This window comes from Scylla paramamosain, chromosome 4 (assembly GCF_035594125.1).
Source record: "Scylla paramamosain isolate STU-SP2022 chromosome 4, ASM3559412v1, whole genome shotgun sequence".
In the NCBI taxonomy this organism is placed as follows: Eukaryota; Metazoa; Arthropoda; class Malacostraca; order Decapoda; family Portunidae; genus Scylla; species Scylla paramamosain.
The window spans coordinates 2,820,001-2,840,000 of NC_087154.1; the positions used below are offsets into that span (position 1 = coordinate 2,820,001).

Below are 20,000 nucleotides of genomic sequence, written 5' to 3' on the forward strand. Positions count from 1 at the left end.
CCTTTCCTATGATTTGAACTCTTTCAAGACGGAGGTTTCAAGATACTTATCCTCCAACTTTGAATAATTCATTCAGCTGTTCTCCATGAGAACTGGCACCTCAATGGGCCTTTTTGCTGCCTTAGGCTAAAGCCTCTCTTCTATAAAAAAAAAAAAGTAGTCCTGCCACATTTTCCAAAACATCCCAGCAGTTCATGGTAGGCTTTTAGTCCAGGAGCAGCTAACAAGACCTTCAGCCATGTATTAGATTGTATCAACCATGTATTTTATGTATTAGAGCCACTCTGATTACAAGTCTTTTGTGTTTAACATCATTTTATATTTTCATATCTACCCACAACTTTTATGTCAACCCTCACCCATTACTACTGTTACATGGGTTCTTGAGCTGCTCCCTTGCCTATCACTACTGTTATATAGGTTATTGAGATGCTCCCTTGCCTATTATTACTGGGTTCTTGAGTCTGCTGTGCATATTTAAGTTTTTTGTGCTGAGCAAAGCCTCTCCTACCATAACTTGTATTAAAAAAAAATTATTACCATTCCAATCCAATTACATTTCACTGAAACAGACTTATGTTCCAATGAACTGGGCCTATATTCTGATAAGCTGAGTTTGGGTTCAGATAAACTGAAGTTACATCCAAGTAAATCCATCATAAGTAAGCATTACTGCCACTTGAACCATCATAAGTCACACTGTGTAGATCACTGAACATTTTATCCATTCAAACAAACCATGGATTTCTGAGTCAGTCAATTTGTGCTAAGTGAGGCTCAACAGTATAGTGTACATATTATAAATGTACATTACATATACACCAATAAGTAATGCTCCGAGTTATTGATTGGGTGAGAAACACCTTACCACAGTCTTTTGTAATCCTGTCTTGATTTTCCTTTATTTCTACTACTTGCAGTTAGAGTACTAATTGTATATATATTATCCATGATAGAAACAAGCTAGCCTCCTTTCTAAGCAGAATGCTGTGTGTGTGTGTGTGTGCGTGTGTGTGTGTGTGTGTGTGTGTGTGTGTGTGTGTGTGTGTGTGTGTGTGTGCGTGTGGGTGTGTGTGTGTGTGTGTGTGTGTGTGTGTGTGTGTGTGTGTGTGTGTGTGTGTGTGTATGTGTGTGTGTGTGTGTGTGCACTATTTGCCCATGATCATCTGCCTGGTTTTGTGACAAAGCCAGCCATTTCCTTGGAGAAAGAGCTCAGAGCTCACAGTGACTGATCTTTGGGTAGAACTGAGACCACTCACACCACACACACCAGTGTGATGTGTGGTGTGTTAGCAAAGTCATAACCTCTTGGGTTACATTAAGAGTCTTGTCTATCTGTTTCAATGCTCCTGGAACTCAAACCTTGGCCTCCTTGACTAAGTATACTAACCACTACACTATGCAGTGTATTGCTTGTGTGTGTACCTATAATTTTTATATTCCAGAAGTCATGCAGTGATGAAGGAAGTAGCAAGTACCATATACAGCAATCCCTCAATATAAAGAATCTTAATATAATGAATATTGGGTACAAGGAACCTTTCATGCTTATCAAACAAACCTCACACTTAATGAACTTTAAGTCATTGCAAGTGGCAACAGTTTGTCAAATGCAACTCAGAAAGAGTCACAAATCTGAAGGGTGTACCTACTGCATGGGACTGCTTGCCACTGAAGCAGCCTGTGCCACATGATGGAAACTCACATCAATGTGTGTCATATTGCACAAATTGGTAATGTCTCTTTTACAGCCTGAAATGTGGGCTGGGAGAACATGTTTATACTGGGGACTTGGGTTAGTCCTTTGCATGTTTCAGCCAGATAGAGTAAATGAATCTGTTGCTTGACAATATCAAAATCAGGATCAGGAGTGGGTATTTCACAGACCACTCCTTGTTTTGACTCATAAAAATGGCTGTGTTTGTTTCAGACTTAGCATTTTACTGTGTTGGTATGCAATGGGAAATATGCAAGCCATGATGACATAGTTTGAGTAATGCAGCTGCATAAGAATGATGAAACAAATAAAGAAACAGGCTATATACAGTAGGGTATGCAACAACAAACATGATTCATTCCACTGTAGTGTTCAGTATGGTGCATTATAGTGATAGAAGAACCTATGGGAAAAATTAATTGGCTCCATGGAACCAGAAAATAATATAAAAATTCCACAATAAAAAAAATACATCCATCAAAATAAGCACATTTGCACTTCTGCATTTTGAGATAACACAGCAAATATATACAGTGCCCTCCCAAGTTTCATGCCTAGTCCCAAATTCTTGCCATCCCAAGTTTCGCGCATTATCAGCCTGAGTTTCACACTGTTTGACAAGTATAGGTTACATTTACCTACTGTTGGTGTCACATCGTATATACTTTCAGTAAACCCCATAAGTCAGAGCTCTCTCTCTCTCTCTCTCTCTCTCTCTCTCTCTCTCTCTCTCTCTCTCTCTCTCTCTCTCTCTCTCTCTCTCTCTCTCTCTCTCCCCCTATTCTTTCTCCTTTTGGCCTTTTCCAGATAACTATTTCACTTCTCTCTCTCTCTCTCTCTCTCTCTCTCTCTCTCTCTCTCTCTCTCTCTGAAAGTAAGAAGTAAGGATTGCTGAATAGAATGAGACTGATTGAGAATGAAAATGGAATTACATATATGAGAGTGAGAAAGAGTGAGAAAGGATGAACTGAAAATGGCATAAAATGAATGAGGGGAAGAGAGAGTGAGGTACTCGTATAACTCCCTAGTCCCTTATCTCTGACGGATAATGGGGAGAGGAGATGACAGGGAGGGAAGTTTGAGACAAGATGAGAGAAGGGAGAAAAAAGGAAGGAAGGGACAGACACCAGATAGGTGAGCAGCAGTTCACACAGCTGGCAAGTTAGTCTTGCAAGTTTTAGTTTGTTATTCTGATTAAATCTTCATTAAAATTTCAGTGCCCACACAAATGGAAAGTTCATCTTGACAGTTTTGGTTTGTTATTTCAATTAGACATTTATTAAAATTCCAGTGTTTGCATGTGTGGCGAATTCATTATGTCAGTTTTGGGTCATTATTCCAATTAAATATTTATCAAAATTTCAGTGCGTTATTGCAGTTATACATTATAATGACTTTGCGTTGTTGCGTACCCTACTATAACTGATACCAGTGAAAAAGTATTTTGGTGAAGGAATGGCATGACAAGGGATGCAAGGATGCCCAACTGCCAAGAAAGTTTCAGTAAGACTTTATATAAGACCAAAAGACAGTCATAAAGTAATGGGTTGCAGATATATATATATATATATATATATATATATATATATATATATATATATATATATATATATATATATATATATATATATATATATATATATATATATATATATATATATATACACACACACACACACACACACACACACACACACACACACACACACACACACACACACACACACACACACACACACACACACACACACACTGACACGCACTTCAATGTTTCAGATGGTTCTGGTGGTGTTGGTGATGAGTGTGATGGTGATGGTGGCAGGAGCAGTGAATACCATTCCCAGCAGAAAGTTCACCAAACAGGACATGACACAGGTGGAAGGAGGAATACAGTTGGTGTCCAAAATGGTAGGCTTCTTCTTACTCTTTTCTTTATTTAAGCATTGTCATTCTTACTGTTTTCATCATTACAGAAGTAATGGTGAGATTCAGATGCGTATTAGCTTTTTAATGAAACAAGCATTCTTCATCTGCCTTGCTCTCTACTTGTGTAAGCAGGCTGTGGTTTTATGGCAAACATCTCCTCAAGTACAGATGAACATAGACTGCAGTGCCATCTATACTCACCAATACTTTCTCTCCTAAACTTTCGCCCTGACAGTCTAACATCCCCTCAGGTACAAACAAGCATAGAGTGCAGTGCCCTCTGTACCAGCATGGACTGCCTTGACTACACCCTCACCACCTCCAGCCACTGCACCACCTACTCTTCTGTCACTCAAACCATTGGCGATGCTGAGACGAGACTCTATTCTGGTAAACTGATGTCCATCCCTATTCCTTCACTTCCTATAACAGCTTCCTTCCCTTCGTCCATTCATCTCTCCTTCAAGGGAATTTTTGCTAACCTCTCCCTCCCTTTCTTGACAACTTGTAAATCTGATGTTTTTCTCTAAAGCCTACAGGCAGCTAGGTGAGGCTTGCAGAGATGACTCTCTTTGTGCTGGAATATCACATGCTGCCTGTGTGGGTGGCAACTGTAGTTGTGTGCCGCCAGCCTTTCCTGACGATGGAGGGAGCTGTACAATCTGTGAGTGGTGGAGCATGAGGGTGGGTATGAGAGAAGGTGGGACAGAGACAGTGGTGAAGGCAAGTAGGCCAGGAAGGTATATCAGAGACAGTACAACATGTAATAACACTGAGAGAGAGAGAGAGAGAGAGAGAGAGAGAGAGAGAGAGAGAGAGAGAGAGAGAGAGAGAGAGAGAGAGAGAGAGAGAGAGAGAGAGAGAGAGAGAGAGAGAGAGAGAGAGAGAGAGAGAGAGAGAGAGAGAGAGTAAATTATGTCACAACAGGAAGATGCAAAGTAAGGATAGGAAAGAGGAGTTGCAAAAACATATAAGGACTAGAGCAGGACCATCCTAAAGTTTCATGGAGCAGGGCAAACTTCGTATGACACTGTGTCTTGTCTGTCTCACTACTATCTCAGAAAAATCCAACCTTATTCTGTAAACTTGGCTACAGTCATGAGAAACTGTGTGGTCCTTGTTTACACCAAAACAATTTATTCTGAAAAAGTCACATGACAGTGCCTCTGGAATGTCTCAAGTGTCTCATGAAGATCTGGTCTCCTCAATTTTGGAAGTCACTTCGTCCCCATCCCATAAGGAACAAAATTATTTAAAGCATCTCAAAACTGGTGTTAGGTAACTGAGACAATTACTTGACTATGAGAAAATCAAGAACCAATCAACAAAGAATGCAGAGACAATACTGTTGTGTCTCCCAAGAACTCTTGATTGTCTTGTGACTTTCTCTGGAGTGCCTCACAAAAGTTCCAACACATTATCATAAGACAGCCTCTAACTTTTACTGCTGAATCATTAGGGAACCTTAAAAAAGATTAGGCAGTTTAATGGATAAGGATGATAGACAGAAATATGTAGTTATGTTTCATATAGGAACTGCCATGTGTAGGCATGATGGCTTCTTGCAGCTTTCCTTGTTTTCATACGTTCTTATGAATGAGTAATCTTACTGCCACCATCCAACAGTTAACCTTGGAGTGTCCTGCAGTAGTAATGAGCAGTGTCAGGGAACAGTCAACAACACTGTTTGCTCTGAGGGTACCTGCCAGTGCATCTATGGCCTCACTCCTGACTTCAACAACAACACCTGCTTGTACAGTGAGTGAACAACCTCATTTCATGCACTTTCTCCTCATGATGATGAAAGCAACAACCTGTTTCATATCCATCAAGCCAGCTATTTGGTGCAATGGGTGTGTCATGTCCTTAAAGAACAACCTACCTCCTGTCAAGTTTTGTTAATTTGCAATCTAATTTAAATCTAAATCTAGGAATCTAAATCTGAGCACATTTAATATCATAACTAATATAAGACATCACTTATGTTTCCTAATGAGTTAGCAGAATCTTGTGGTGCAGACATTCCCCACTGTCTCATACCTTTTAAAACCTTCTCTTCCCCAGCTGCAGCAGCAAAGGGGGAGGCCTGTGCTGTAGACACCCAGTGCACCTTGACACAATATAACGTCTGCCTCAATGTCACAGAAGGCATGTGTGTCTGTACCCCTGGAGCCATTGATGAGGGAGACTCCTGCAGGGCTTGTAAGTGTGTGTGTGTGTGTGTGTGTGTGTGTGTGTGTGTGTGTGTGTGTGTGTGTGTGTGTGTGTGTGTGTGTGTGTGTGTGTGTGTGTGTGTGTGTATTTACCTAGTTGTACTGTACAGGGCATGAGCCAAAGCTCATCTTGTCCTGTCTCCATGACCATATTTATCCAGTTTCTCTTTAAACATGTGTACACTGTTTGCCACAATCCATTCTTCCTTCAAATAATTCCAGGTTTCAATAATTCTATATGGGAAGCTGTATTTCTTTATGTTGCTCGAACATCTACTCTTCTTTATTTTCTTCCTATGCCCCCTCGTCTGTCTCTCTCCCTCCATCTGTGGTACCAAGTAATTTCTGTCTACTTTTTCTATATTGTTTACTAATTTGTACATCATTATAAGGTCTCCTCTTTCTCTTCTTCCTTGTAGTGTTGGTACATAAGAACATAAGAACATAAGAAATAAGGGAAGCTGCAAGAAGTGACCAGGCTTACACATGGCAGTCCCTGTATGAAATATACCCACCTATTTCCATTTATTATCCCCATCCATAAACCCATCTAATCTTTTCTTAAAGCTCCCTAATGTTCAAGCACTAACAACATGATTAGTGAGTCTGTTCCACTCATCTACCACTCTATTTGAGAACCAATTTCTTCCTATCTCCTTCCTAAACCTAAATTTTTCAAGCTTGAATCCGTTATTTCTTGTTCTATCCTGGTTGCTGATCCTAAGAATTTTACTTACATCCCCTTTGTTATAACCCTTATACCACTTAAAGACTTCTATCAGGTCCCCTCTTAACCTACGTCTCTCTAAAGAATGTAAATTTAACAGGTAATACAATCTCTTCAAGTCTTTCTTCATAGCTGAAGTCTTTCAATTTTGGTACCGTCTTTGTCATTATCCTCTGTATTCTTTTCAATTTCTGTATATCTTTTTTTCTGTGAGTGTGTGTGTGTGTGTGTGTGTGTGTGTGTGTGTGTGTGTGTGTGTGTATGTTGATATCTACATACTTGTAACATTTAGAAATTGACTTTACTTGTATGTATTACTCTTACTTCACTGACTTCAGCATGTGTGTGGGAAGTCAGCAGAGAAGTAAAGTGGTTGTCTGTTGCATCTGTTACTGATACAATACTGCTGTCAAATCCAGAATAGCTAGTAAATGCCAGACACACAAGCTCCCAAAACACCCATAAGAATTTGCAGCCTAACCAAATATATATTTTTTTGTATGATTTTGACAAAAAAACATGATTAAAAGAACAGTGCAATTAGTCTTTTACAAAGGAGGTAAAGTACTAACCAAACAATCAGATGATAAATTTGTATGTATGTACTTCCAATGGTGGATACACTGTTATAAATACCAGAAATCTAAAGGTATTACAAATCATTCTAGAAGATATATATAGATATTAGGAAAAAAGTAGCCAACACTTACTGCAAGTTGTAGTACAATGCATTGTTGTGCCCACGCTCAGAGGGAAACAACACAGTACATAGAAGCATGGTGTGATATCATTTGGTGGACAGGACTTTTTTTTTTTATGTAGGAGGGACACTGGCCAAGGGCAACAAAAATCCATAAAAAAAAAAAAAAAAACACTGAGATGCCAGTCCCAGAAAAGGGCTCAAAACGGTTGTCAAAAATTGAAGGATAAGTGTCTTGAAACATCCCTCTTGAAGGAAATCAAGTCATAGGAAGGTGGAAATACAGAAGCAGGCAGGGAGTTCCAGAGTTTACCAGAAAAAGGGATGAATGATTAGTTAACTCTTGCATTAGAGAGGTGGACAGAATATGGTTGAGAGAAAGAAGAAAGTCTTGTGCAGCAAGGCCACAGGAGGGGAGGCATGCAGTTAGCAAGATCAGAAGAGCAGTTAGCACGAAAATAGCTGTAGAAGACAGCTTGAGATGTAACATTGCAATGATGAGAGAGGCTGAAGACAGTCAGTTAGAGGAGAGGAGTTGATGAGACAAAAAGCTTTTGATTCCACCCTGTCTAGAAGAGGGGTATGAGTGGAACCCCCCTAGACATGTGAAGCATACTCCATACATGGATGGATAAGGCCCTTATACAGAGTTGGCAGCTGGGGGGAGGGGGTTGAGAAAAACTGGTGGAGATGTCTCAGAATGCCTAACTTCATTGAGGCTGTTTTAGCTTGAGGTGAGATGTGAAGTTTACAGTTCAGATTATAAGTAAAGGGCAAACCGAGGATGTTCAGTGTAGAAGATGGGGACAGTTGAGTGTCATTGAAGAAGAGAGGATAGTTGTCTGGAAGGTTGTGTCGAGTTGATAGATGGAGGAATAGAGTTTTTGAGGCAATGAACAATACCAAGTTTGCTCTGCCCCAATCAGAAATTTTAGAAAGATCAGAAGTCAAGCATTCTGTGGCTTCCCTGCGTGAAATGTTTACTTCCTGAAGGGTTGGACATCTATGAAATGATGTGGAAAAGTGCTGGGTGGTATCATCAGCATAGGAGTGGATAGGACAAAAAAGTTTGATTTAGAAGGTCATTGATGAATATTAAGAAGAGAGTGGGTGACAGGACAGAACCCTGAGGAACACTGACTTTGCCTGGGCTGGCTGTGTGGAATGTGGAGTATAAATAGTATTAAGAAAAAGAGGATGATGTGAGCAAGAACCCAAGTTCAACTCAACCATAGCAATAGAAGCAAGAAAAATGATAAACCTAAGTGGTTGATGGTAAAGTAACACTTCACATAGCACAATATGCATGGAAAGTCTCATGTGCAGACATCATGATGCCTCTTTCCTTTCAGTGTTTCACAGACTAGTGCAGCAAAGAGTGCAGTTGGTGTGACCATTCACAAGAAAGCAGGAGGAGAACATTTAGAGCGATGTACATACCTCTCATAGTGACACTTCATCATACTGGCATAAGATTGAGTACTTTGTGGAGGGTGGGAGGAGGAAGCACTGCCACTAAGCATTAAGCACTGCCACTAACATGAAAAATATTATCTCTGGCTTTGGAAAAAACTGAAAGATGAAGAATCTTTGTACAGCAATACCAACCTAATGGTTATAAAACAGAGGAGCATGAAGACAGAGGTGCAGCACTATAAGTGAAGACAGGAAGGGGAGGCAACACTCACGCTGCTTGTATCTGATGTGTGGCAGCCTGGTGATGGGTGTATTGTGGTCCTTCATGAACTTGTTCAGCTTGGACATGAAGTCCACTTCTATCTAGCGATTCAAGGCTGGTGTGAAGTCGTTCTTGACTTGTGACAGGTGGGAGTGAGAACTGCTCTTGTGGTCCAGCACATGCAGTCCATTGGGCTTAATTGTGAGGCTGGGCTTGCCCTTCAGTCTCAGCCTGATGAGAGAGAGAGAGAGAGAGAGAGAGAGAGAGAGAGAGAGAGAGAGAGAGAGAGAGAGAGAGAGAGAGAGAGAGAGAGAGAGAGAGAGAGAGAGAGAGAGAGAGAGAGAGAGAGAGAGAGAGAGAGAGAGAGAGAGAGAGAGAGAGAGAGAGAGAGAGAGAGAGAGAGAGAGAGAGAGAGAGAGAGAGAGAGAGAGAGAGAGAGAGAGAGAGAGAGAGAGATTTATAAAGTTTGGACTATGTACTTAATCAAATAGTAAATAATGTATAACTAAGATGTGGCTCTCTGTCTTCACATGTTAGGTCTTACATCTATTTAATAACAAATGTCAGAAAACACTGTTGGATGTAAATTACATAAATGTGAAATTGTGAATGCATAAACATATGGAAAAATTATGACTTGAAAGTCCATAGTGGAGTTAGATATGAATTCATTTGATTAGATGTTAGAAGTGAGTTTCTACTTTGTGTGTTGTACATATGTAACTTAAACATATGACCATATAATGAGTGTGATACTCCCAGTGTCTTAGCCATCTACTAAGTCAATAAATCTTTAGTGAACTACTGAGTTTTCAACATCACGACTGGGAACACCAACACCTGTTTCATCTTTCAGTTGATAAAACATGGTTCTGACATAAACATCATATATGTTGACAAAATCAGACAAGTGACACAAAAGAGACACTAAGTGTCATGAATAATTAACATTATCTTTATTTAAAAGTTGGATATTTTTGCATGCAAGTATTATCATTCAATATTGAAGATTCATTATGAAGCACATGCTTAGGAACTGAGATGCCACAAAAACTAGTACACTATTATGCTGTACACTTTGTCAAATGGAAATGCAAAAGGCCTTTCTATATATAATCTAATTTTTTGTTTTCAGCTCATCTCCTTTTTGTATAAAAACCATATTACTATTATTATTATTATTATTATTATTATTATTATTATTATTATTATTATTGTTATTATTATTATTATTATTATTATCACTACTACTACTACTACCACCACCACTACCATCACAATTAATATAATCCCTTCTTCCTACCTTCTACCACCACCAACACCACCAGTGAGTCTCGGAGAGGCCTGCACCTCCACCATAGAGTGTGTAGTTGGCATGAATAACAGCACATGTGTTGGCGTGTGCCAGTGTGCAGAAAAGTTCTTGCCTGCAGACAACAACACCAGGTGCCAGTATGGTGAGTAAGGAACACACTCATGACTTGCTGTCATCATCCACATTAAAAAGTTGAATTGTCAAAGCTCAATTCATTTGTACGTGTTGTGAAAACTATACCAAGTTCCAGTAATCTCAGAAAATCTAAGCACTCTTAGCTCTTCATATCTACAGTAGCTAAAATGCCATAATGCCCACCTTGAACCCTCCCTTAATTTCCTGTTGCAGACTATGCTAGTGGAGGATTCACAGCTGTTGGAGGGCGCTGGGCACTGTTTATGACATTTGTCCCTATGAGCTGGGATGCCCTGTGGATCTTCTGTTGGGCAATTCAGGCCAAGATGTTTACACCAAAGAATGCAGCTGAGTTTGAACTGATGAAGACAGAGGGAAGCGAGCATGACCTGCTGGGAAATTTCTATATACCAATTAATGACAAGAATGGACAACTCCTCTGGGACAATGGATCCTGTGAGTGTGGACTCAGTTTTTTTGCAGAGGTGGGCACTGCTGATCAAAACATTAACTTCAGCCACTGGAATCTACTAAGTAAAAAGTTATCTTCATGAATGCTAAAGAAATTCGTAAAAGTAAATGTTAAATGCTAATGTAAACATATTCAGTTTTGTGTGTGTATGAGGTTGTGTGTTTAGCACTTTAAAATTATTATTATCATTAAAATTATTAATGCTTCCAAAAATTACTCAGGCTCATGCAATCTGACCTATCAAAAAGACTTTCATCAACTGTAGTACTTCTTGCTCCCACAGCTGCTACTGGTGTCTCTTTCCTGCCCTGGCAAGGTGGTGTGGAGGGAACAAAAAACTTCCTGTCTTTCTTTCCCAATTGTGGTTTTGTGGCAAAAATTTCCCCCTTTCTCATGGCACCTTACTGGGAAGTCAAACTCACTGGATGCCTGGACTTGTCAAGCTCAATGGTTTCATGTGAGGCTACAATGAACTGATGAATTTCAGCAGGTTTTGAGGAGCTTGGTCAAAATTTCATCTACATTGGTAACAGCAAATTTACACCAAATACTGTCAAGAAGGAAAATAACCTTGATATTTATGAATCCTAACTTCTTTTTTCCAGGGTATATTACTGTGTGCACATCACTTGTGTTACTTGCAAATTCATTCTGGGGAGCAAATTCACTTCAGGGAGGAAGTGGGTGAAGGGTAGGCATATTCAAATAGCCTATAAATTGCAGGGACATTGAGACATGTTGCTTTCCTGGGAGAAATAGAAAGTATTGATCCTAGAAAAGCCATAAGGTGACTAAGATTACCACATCAACTTTTTTCAGTGAATGCTTTCACTGTCGGACAATTTTTCCCATAAAGTGTTTTCAACACTTGTTTTTGTATTACAATGTCTTAGATAGTTATGTTGTCTAAAAGGACAAAATTAACCTACTCTCTCTCTCTCTCTCTCTCTCTCTCTCTCTCTCTCTCTCTCTCTCTCTCTCTCTCTCTCTCTCTCTCTCTCTCTCTCTCTCTCTCTCTCTCTCTCTCCTATGTCCATGGAAACTTTATTTATTTCTCTGTGTTATGAGTGTTAACAATGACTGATTACAACAATAAAAAACACTGACCTCCATTTTGTGAAGAGATTCCAACTACTCAGCAAGTCACTGCCACATTCCAAACTTACATCCACATATTTGTCCAAACTTACAACCTTTTCCAATTTTCATCCCCTTACTGCCTTTAGCACATCCTCCTTCATGATTAAGAACCCACTTAACTCCTTGACACATTCATTCCTTGCTCTATTTCTAATGCAACAATCTGATGCTCTTTATTCACTTCCATATTAAGCAATCTCTCAAGCTACTTTGCCCATATCTGATGTATAACATCTTTCTCAGTCAGAATCATGTCTATACAATCAGTGTTCATGCACAACTACAGTGCTATGCTGCAAAAACTTATAATCTCTATGACTCCTGGTTTCCAGGCTTTAGATTTTCTATCTAAATATTTTTACATGAAGAATGCACTGAGTATGAACTGTTCTCTTTCATGGTAGCGAAAGATTTCTTTCCATAACACTATTTTGTTCACTGAAAGCACTCCATCACATCAATATTCTTTCTTGATTTCTTAGATATATCAATATGTCTTTCAGATCATGCACATGAACAAAGTAATGAGATCACTTAAATGTGGAAGTGCTAACAGAACAAGAATGTTACCTAGTTGCAAGTTTTCTTTTTCTTTTTCTTCTAAAATTTGATGCTATTTATAAAACATCACTTGACTTAGTTAACTGCATTCATTTTGCTCCAAGAGGATGTTGAGAGGGCAGGAGAATGCTATCAACTTGGTTTTATCAGCTCTTTATACTAAGAATAGCCAAGTTTTTTCAAGATATATTTGCATGGCTTGAAAATATACAAAGTACAGCACAATCAGTCACAGTCATTCCATTTTAAGCAATGTGAGATCTGTCAGGACCATCAACAAATTACTTATCTTCACCATTATTCTGTCCACCTTATTAATGCAAGAATTAGTTAATACCTTTAGTCTTCAATCCCATTCACTGTTTAACTCTGGAACTCCCAACCTGTTTCTACCTTTCTTTCCTCTTATTATCATTTTAAAAGAGGAGCATCAAGATATTTTCAGGACTAAAGTAGCCTTCTGAGAACTCTTTCAATATTCATTTTTTTGTAAGCAGAAAATTAAATGAGCTCCACTTCCTGTGCCCTTGGAAAGTCTTGATTTATAAGAAAAGAACAGAAAAAAAATGGACTAGCATGGACCACATCTTCCACTCCCTCACCACCTGACTCAGAGGAAGACAACTTGGCCCCCCATTGCTCTAATTCCTTTTGTCTGTTTGTTGCACAAATACCACATCATTTACAGTTTCATCTGATTGTTAAACCATTTACATTTCAACATATTTCCAATTTTAACTTACAAGCATATGATAGCTTGCTTATGTACTTGTAATGTGAGCTTCACTAATAGCTTGTTTGTTTGATATTACATGTCTATGTGTTCCCATGCACCCATGGAGCAGAATCACAGCTATTAACATTACTCCTTATTGGAATATTCAAATTATGCCATATTCAACTTCCACATACTGTTGGCAATTATAACCTTGCATGGATTATAAGGTGAAGATAACTATCTCTTTGAAAGCAGAGGTTGTCTTATACTCTTACTTAGGCTGAAATTACACATTTTTACTAAGTTTCACAGGTGTTGTCTTAAAATGAGTGAGCTGTGTGTGTGCTGTGTTTGGTAAAATTCATGGTGTCTAGTTTCATAATGTTTCAAGTTAAAAATGGACTTATTTGAAATGTTCCAAGAAACCATCCATATTTCTAGGGTTAATAGGTATTAGATATGTGTAATGAAGGATAATGACTAGATGGCACATTAATCAGCGTGTTTGATTTTTTCTTGCTCATAGAAATGTAAAGAGAAGTGAGGGTGGAGGTAGCAAATGTGTCACCAAACAGCAGGATGAGAGCATTGGTGTTGAGCACATACCAACACTCACTTCACCCACATACAGCATAAAATAAAAGATGAACATTAAAGAGCCATTTCATTAGTTCACCTTCATTCAAATTCCCCTTCCTTATCCTACTTTCTCCTCTATCCTTTCCTCTAGTGTGAGTGTGTGTACTGCACATAGTTTGACTATCCTAGCACTACTCACCTAGAGGAGAGAAAACTCCTATTAGGCGCGTCCTCCGGGTGGTGGATGGAGGAATACCCTGTAGAAAAACAGGGCAGTTTCAAATAACCAATAAGAGACAGTGGACCAAATCCGTGGAAAGGGAGTGGTGATCCTACCATGTATTTTAACCAAGAATAACAATGGAAGTGCCACAAAAAAAGAATACGCTCAATGGCATCAACGGGAGCATCTCCAGTGGGGATGCTGTCGCGCCTGGACAGTGGGATCATGACTGGCAGGTGATGCCCATCCGTAATCAAGAGACTGCTGGCAGTGCACCCGGACATGCAAAGCAGGTGTCTGGGAGTTGAAATCGGACTACTGCTAGGTGGAATTGTTGCAGAAGAATTGCTACATGGAATGTAAAAACCCTGTATCAGGTGGGAAAGTTGGATAACCTGAAGAAGGAGGTGGAGAGGATGAAACTGATGTGGTGGGAGTGAGTGAAGTTAGATGGATGGGTTCTGGGCAGATAAATTCAGGAGGTTGGACAATGTACTATTCAGGGGGAGAGAGACATGAGGTGGGTGTGGGGGTGCTGCTGTGGAAGGAGGTGGCAGAAGCAGTGGTTGGGAGTTGGCAAGTATCTGAGAGGGTGATTTTGGTTAAGATCAATGCTAAGCCCACTGGACTGAATATAATCCAAGTGTATGCACCAACAGGAGATCATAGTGATGACGAGGTAGATACCTTCTTTGAGCAAGTGGATAGTGCCAGGGGTCAACGTAAACCAGAAGTGACCTTAGTAATGGGGGACCTAAATGCAAAAGAGGGAGGTCACAGTGGAAATGTGGTGGGAAGTTTTGTTCTGGGAAAGAGAAACAAAAGGGGAGACAAGTGGGTGGAATGGCACGAAAGTTGGGATCAAGTGATAATAAACATGTTTTTCAGAGATCACCCAAGACACTTATACATAAGGAGGAGTCCAGCAGATAGAGTGAGGAACCAAATAGACTGTATTACAATCAATAAAAGGTTCAGGAACAGCCTACAGCAGGTGAAGACATATCCGAAAGCAGACTGTGGTGTAGGATGTGATCATGTTCCTGTGGTGACTGAAATGAGAGTGAAGTTCAAAAAAATGAAGAAAACAAGAAAGTGAGGAAAGACTGGAATATACTATGAAAAGAGAAAGAAGCTGGCAAACAGTATGCTGTGGAGGTGTCTAACAGATACAGCATTTTGTGGGATGAAGCAGAAGATGAGGGTGTAGAGAGAAGTTGGAGAGTACTGGGAGGTGTGTTGGTGAGTGCAGCAGAAGATATTATTCTGAATGAGAAAAAAAGGAGAAGGAAGGCGTGGATGACTGATGAAATCCTGGATCTAATGGAAGAGAGAAGAAAAGTAAAGAACACTTCAGAGGAAAGATACAGAGAATTGGACAGAAGTATAAGACAAATGTGTAAAGATAGGAAAGAGCAGTGGCTAGGAAAGATGTGTGAAGTGAAACAGTTGGAAAATGTAGACTCCAGGTTAATGGCAGGGAAAATCAGAGAAATAACAGGGAAACAGAGAACAACCAGGAGCACAATAGCAAAAGACAAAAATGGTAACATCTTGACAGAGAGAGAAGAAGTTCTAAAGAGATGGGAAGAGTACATTGGAGAACTGTATGGAAATGAAAGAGGAGAGAGAGACAAGAGCTTGGAGAAATCGAGCAAGGGCCTTCAATTTTAAGATGTGAGGTGGAGAAAGCTGTGAGAGGGATGAAGTGGAGGAAGGTGGAGGGGAGTGATGGAGTGGTGGTTGAGATGGTGTAGGCTGCTGGGGACTTTGCAATAGAGAAGATTACAGAGTTAGCAAATCAGATATATGACACAGGTAATATACCTGAGAGAATGGAGGAGTCTGAATTCATTGTAATACCAAAGAAGGAAGGAGCAGTAGAATGTGGTAAACATTGAACAATAAGTATTATGAGTCAGGTGGTGAAGATTGTACTGAGAGTGATAGATGAGAGGTTGAAGAGAAAAATCAAGGAAACAGTGGACAGAGCACAGTTTGGTTTTAAGAAAGGTAAAGGAATGAAGAATGCAATTTTTTTGTATTAAGAACCATTATAGAGAAAGCCATAAAGAAGCAGAAAGACCTGTTTATGTGCTTTGTTGATTTTGAAAAACGTTTGATATGGTACGTCATGAGGTACTGGTGGAGAGGTTGAGAAGATTAGGTGTAGATACTGCTGATTTAAGGGTAATGACCAACCTGTACTGGGCAGAGAGCTGTGGTGAGAATTGGAGATGAAAAAAAGTGACTGGGTTAAAATAGAGAGAGGAGTGAGACAGGGCTGTGTGTTGTCACCAGACTTGTTCTCACTTTACTTGCAGGCTGTCATGGATGAAATGACAGATTTGGAAGGTATTAAGGTGGGAGGAATGAATGTAAATAACATGATATGTGGATGATACGGTATTAGTTGCAGACATGGAAGAAAAGTTACAAAGACTGGTGGATCGACTGGATAAGGAATGTAGGGGAGTTGCATTGAAGATTAACATCGGTAAAACAGAAGTGATGGGAGTGACCAAGAGAAAGGAACAATTGAGGATGAATGTGAATGTAGATGGACAGGCAGTGAAGCAAGTTAGATCATTCAGATAACTTGGGAAGTTTGGTGGACGAAGATGATAGAAGTGATGTGGAAATAAGATCAAGAATTGGAATGGGGAAAACTATTTTTGGACAAATGAGAAGGATACTGACAAGCAGGAATTTGAGCACTGGGATCCGGCTAAGAATTTTGAAGACTTATATATGGTCCGTTATGCTATACGGTTGTGAAACCTGAACTCTTAGTAAGGAAATGAAGAAGAGACTGGAGGCGGCGGAGATGTAGTTCATCAGAAGAATTATGAGGGTCCCGTGGGTGGCAAGAAGGACAAACCAGGAAGTGTTGCAGATGGCCGGCACGACGGAGCTGATGACCAAAGTGAAAAGAAGACAGCTTGGGTATCTGGGGCAAGTTTCGAGGGGGGATGGTTTTGAGAGAGACTGTCTCTTGGGGATGATCGAGGAGAAGAGAGCACGAGGGAGACAGAGGATGAAGTACATGGATGGAATCAAGATGGTGGGAAGAAAGAAGATGGAAGAAGTAGTGAAGTTGGCTGGGAACTGAAGAGTGTGGCACTCCATTGTCGCCAACGTCACCTGACACAGCACTGCGGTATGGTATGGTAGCACTACTCAAAGTATGTGCAGTGTGAACAAGTGTGTGTGTGTGTGTGTGTAGAGAGAGAGAGAGAGAGAGAGAGAGAGAGAGAGAGAGAGAGAGAGAGAGAGTTAAAAATAGCCCTGGCCTAGATTAAGACTTACAGAGGATTCAGTTTGATCAAGAAGCATGATTTTCAAGTTATAGAAACACCTTCATTCACCATACCACTTCTCCATGTGAGCTGGTGCCTGCCCAGGTAAGTGTATTTCTAGTGGTTAGTTGGCTGTGGGCTGTAGACTGAGCATTGGTGTAAAGGGGTGGGTGCCGCAACAATAAAGAATGCAGCAAACTCTACTAAGAAATGACATGCACTTACCCTCACATGTTTCCTAGAAGAGAGAAGCTATATAATTTCCCTCTCGAATAAACTCTTGAATGCAAAATTATTATTATTTTTTTTCTAAAGGATAATTAGCTATTAATCTTTAAAAGCAGAGCAGCTACTGTCAACAGAGGCTCAGTGTAATAGCGATGGGTACTCTTTAAATTAAATCCACCTATAACCGGCACAAAACTCCATTTGGGAGTGTAAAATATTAAAATAATATACACACTAAAAGGCTTCTTCATGTTAACCACAGGGAAACAGACACACTGCATATTTCCTTCCCAGTGCAAGCTGCAACTCTGGGCACTTCCCATTCGCTGCATTTACCTGACCCAGTGACAACTCAAGCAGCATCACTTGTGTCTACGAGATGCAATATATATATATATATATATATATATATATATATATATATATATATATATATATATATATATATATATATATATATATATATATATATATATATACACACACACACACACACACACACACACACACACACACACACATATATATATATATATATATATATATATATATATATATATATATATATATATATATATATATATATATATATATATATATATATATATATATACACAATTCTGCATGGTGTACATACAATGAAACGAATACTACTCATATGGCAGCATGCGTAGACCACTTGACAACTCCTATGACACCTTTAAAAAATTACTTGGTGTCGCAAACGTGATATCTGTAGCTTCTCTGATTCTACATCTCTCTTTCCTCCTTGTATCAATGGATAAACTTGAGAAAAAATCACATATTTGGAATCGAGTTTCGTCCCTTTAAGTGTTACCTTCTGAGTTAAGGGCGGACGCTGTATACTGGCCAGTCGCTTCTCCAAGGCTACATCTCTCATGCCTCCCTTTTCTCATTCGATAAATCTGAACAGAAATTACATTTGTATTCGAGTTTCGTCCCTCAGTTCAAGATTTATCTGCCGAGTGAAGACTGGATGCTGTTCGCTTGCAGTGTGTTCCGTTTGTGGCAGACAAGCAGACAGATGGAGCGTGTGGCCGTCAAGAACACCTTGCGTGCTCCTTACCCGTGAAACCGTGACCTGTATTCTGAAAAACCTTGCTCTCTTTTTTTTTTAAAGGCCACAGAGATTATCAACTAGATTTTCAAGCGTGTCTTTTTTTTCTCTCTGTTTGCAATGTAGAATTCTTGTTAATCTGTCACTGGAACACTTTAAAACCCGCGTAACTTCAACTAGACCATTTTGGAAGCAGTCGGGATGAGGTGCAGAAACGTTTCAGAATGGTCCTTTCATTCGTCTGTGTGTCATAAGTATCCAGATACGCAGTTCCTTTACCTTGAACACGTAGAAGCTCAAAGGACACGTCATCTTTCCAATGAAACTATAATAAGATCACAATAATTAATCTCGCAACCTGCACACAGAGACGCCAAGCCCGCACCAGCTACAATAAAACTAGTTACCTGTTCCTTCCTCCACACGGTGATACACGTGTAGATTCTTTATTGGCTAAGAGGCGATGTTCACGTTCTATTGGGCAGAAGGTAACCTCACGTCATAGATCGTGACGCCACGTGACTAGGCTACCAGTTAACGCCTGCGCCATAACCAGGATTGATACCCAGCCAACACACGAACGTACTCATTCACACTCGTGGCGCTCGAGAGGAAAGGATCGTGGTACAAGTTCGGATGTAGTTTTTATTAATTGTAAGAGAGAGAGAGAGAGAGAGAGAGAGAGAGAGAGAGAGAGAGAGAGAGAGAGAGAGAGAGAGAGAGAGAGAGACGGAAATAATAAGATGCAGATCTTGGATTTTTTTTTTTTTACATATTTTTGTTTTTCGTGCACTGGTGAAAACTGCCCTCATTACACACACACACACACACACACCTGGATCCACTCGAAGTAGTGCCAATCAGCGGCAGCAACAGTGTGCGGGAGAGCATTACGGCCCCCTCCCCACCCAGGCCACAGGTCTGCCACTCTCCTCTAACCAACTCTTTATCCTCACCAAACGGTTAAGTATTGTAATACCTTTGCAAATCTGGCGTGATTTGGTTTAATTTAAAATGTGGATATATCAATAGGAAAAACTTGATTATAATAGTTCAAATATAGCTTTTGCAGATGGATGAATGATATGTAATGCAATAGATGTGAAGGAATGACTTATACTCCGAGGTCCCAGTTAAAATTAATTAAAATTGAATGAAAATTTATTGCTACTCTACGAGTACTTTTCAAAATTATACTTCACTATTCATTTCACCGTTTCTGCTCTTCCACACATAGTCAAAACACCTTACTTTTGAGCTTCCGGGGATTTTATTGTGCGTACGAAGGAAA

At 39.7% G+C, this 20,000-nt stretch overlaps 2 protein-coding genes and 1 long non-coding RNA gene across 4 annotated transcripts in view; 1 reads left to right on the forward strand and 2 right to left on the reverse strand.

Moving 5' to 3' along the window:
- Window positions 1–10,765, reverse strand: part of LOC135098430 (uncharacterized) — a 20,196-nt gene extending 9,431 nt beyond the window's left edge. Inside the window, exons 1-4 of one of the 2 annotated variants that reach the window (XR_010266987.1) lie at window positions 10,595–10,765; window positions 10,265–10,388; window positions 8,972–9,192; window positions 4,172–4,305 (exon numbers count right to left, since the gene is read on the reverse strand). This is a non-coding gene — a long non-coding RNA (uncharacterized LOC135098430). Of the gene's footprint in view, window positions 1–4,171; window positions 4,306–8,971; window positions 9,193–10,264; window positions 10,389–10,594 lie in introns of those variants that run through there. The other variant, XR_010266986.1, reaches the window with a different exon arrangement.
- Window positions 1–13,928, forward strand: part of LOC135098425 (uncharacterized) — a 17,370-nt gene extending 3,442 nt beyond the window's left edge. Inside the window, exons 2-9 of the mRNA XM_064000791.1 lie at window positions 3,494–3,625; window positions 3,895–4,033; window positions 4,176–4,307; window positions 5,270–5,401; window positions 5,708–5,845; window positions 10,290–10,418; window positions 10,625–10,867; window positions 11,167–13,928. Of these exons, the coding sequence (XP_063856861.1) occupies window positions 3,494–3,625; window positions 3,895–4,033; window positions 4,176–4,307; window positions 5,270–5,401; window positions 5,708–5,845; window positions 10,290–10,418; window positions 10,625–10,867; window positions 11,167–11,360 (1,239 nt within the window). The 3' untranslated portion in view covers window positions 11,361–13,928. The remainder of the gene's footprint in view (window positions 1–3,493; window positions 3,626–3,894; window positions 4,034–4,175; window positions 4,308–5,269; window positions 5,402–5,707; window positions 5,846–10,289; window positions 10,419–10,624; window positions 10,868–11,166) is intronic.
- Window positions 13,929–18,363: 4,435 nt separating this feature from the next.
- LOC135098441 (uncharacterized) overlaps window positions 18,364–20,000 on the reverse strand; it is a 6,001-nt gene continuing 4,364 nt past the window's right edge. The window contains exon 5 of the mRNA XM_064000818.1: window positions 18,364–20,000. This exon is cut by the window's right edge and continues 242 nt beyond it. The gene's annotated coding sequence lies outside the window, so the exon portion shown is untranslated.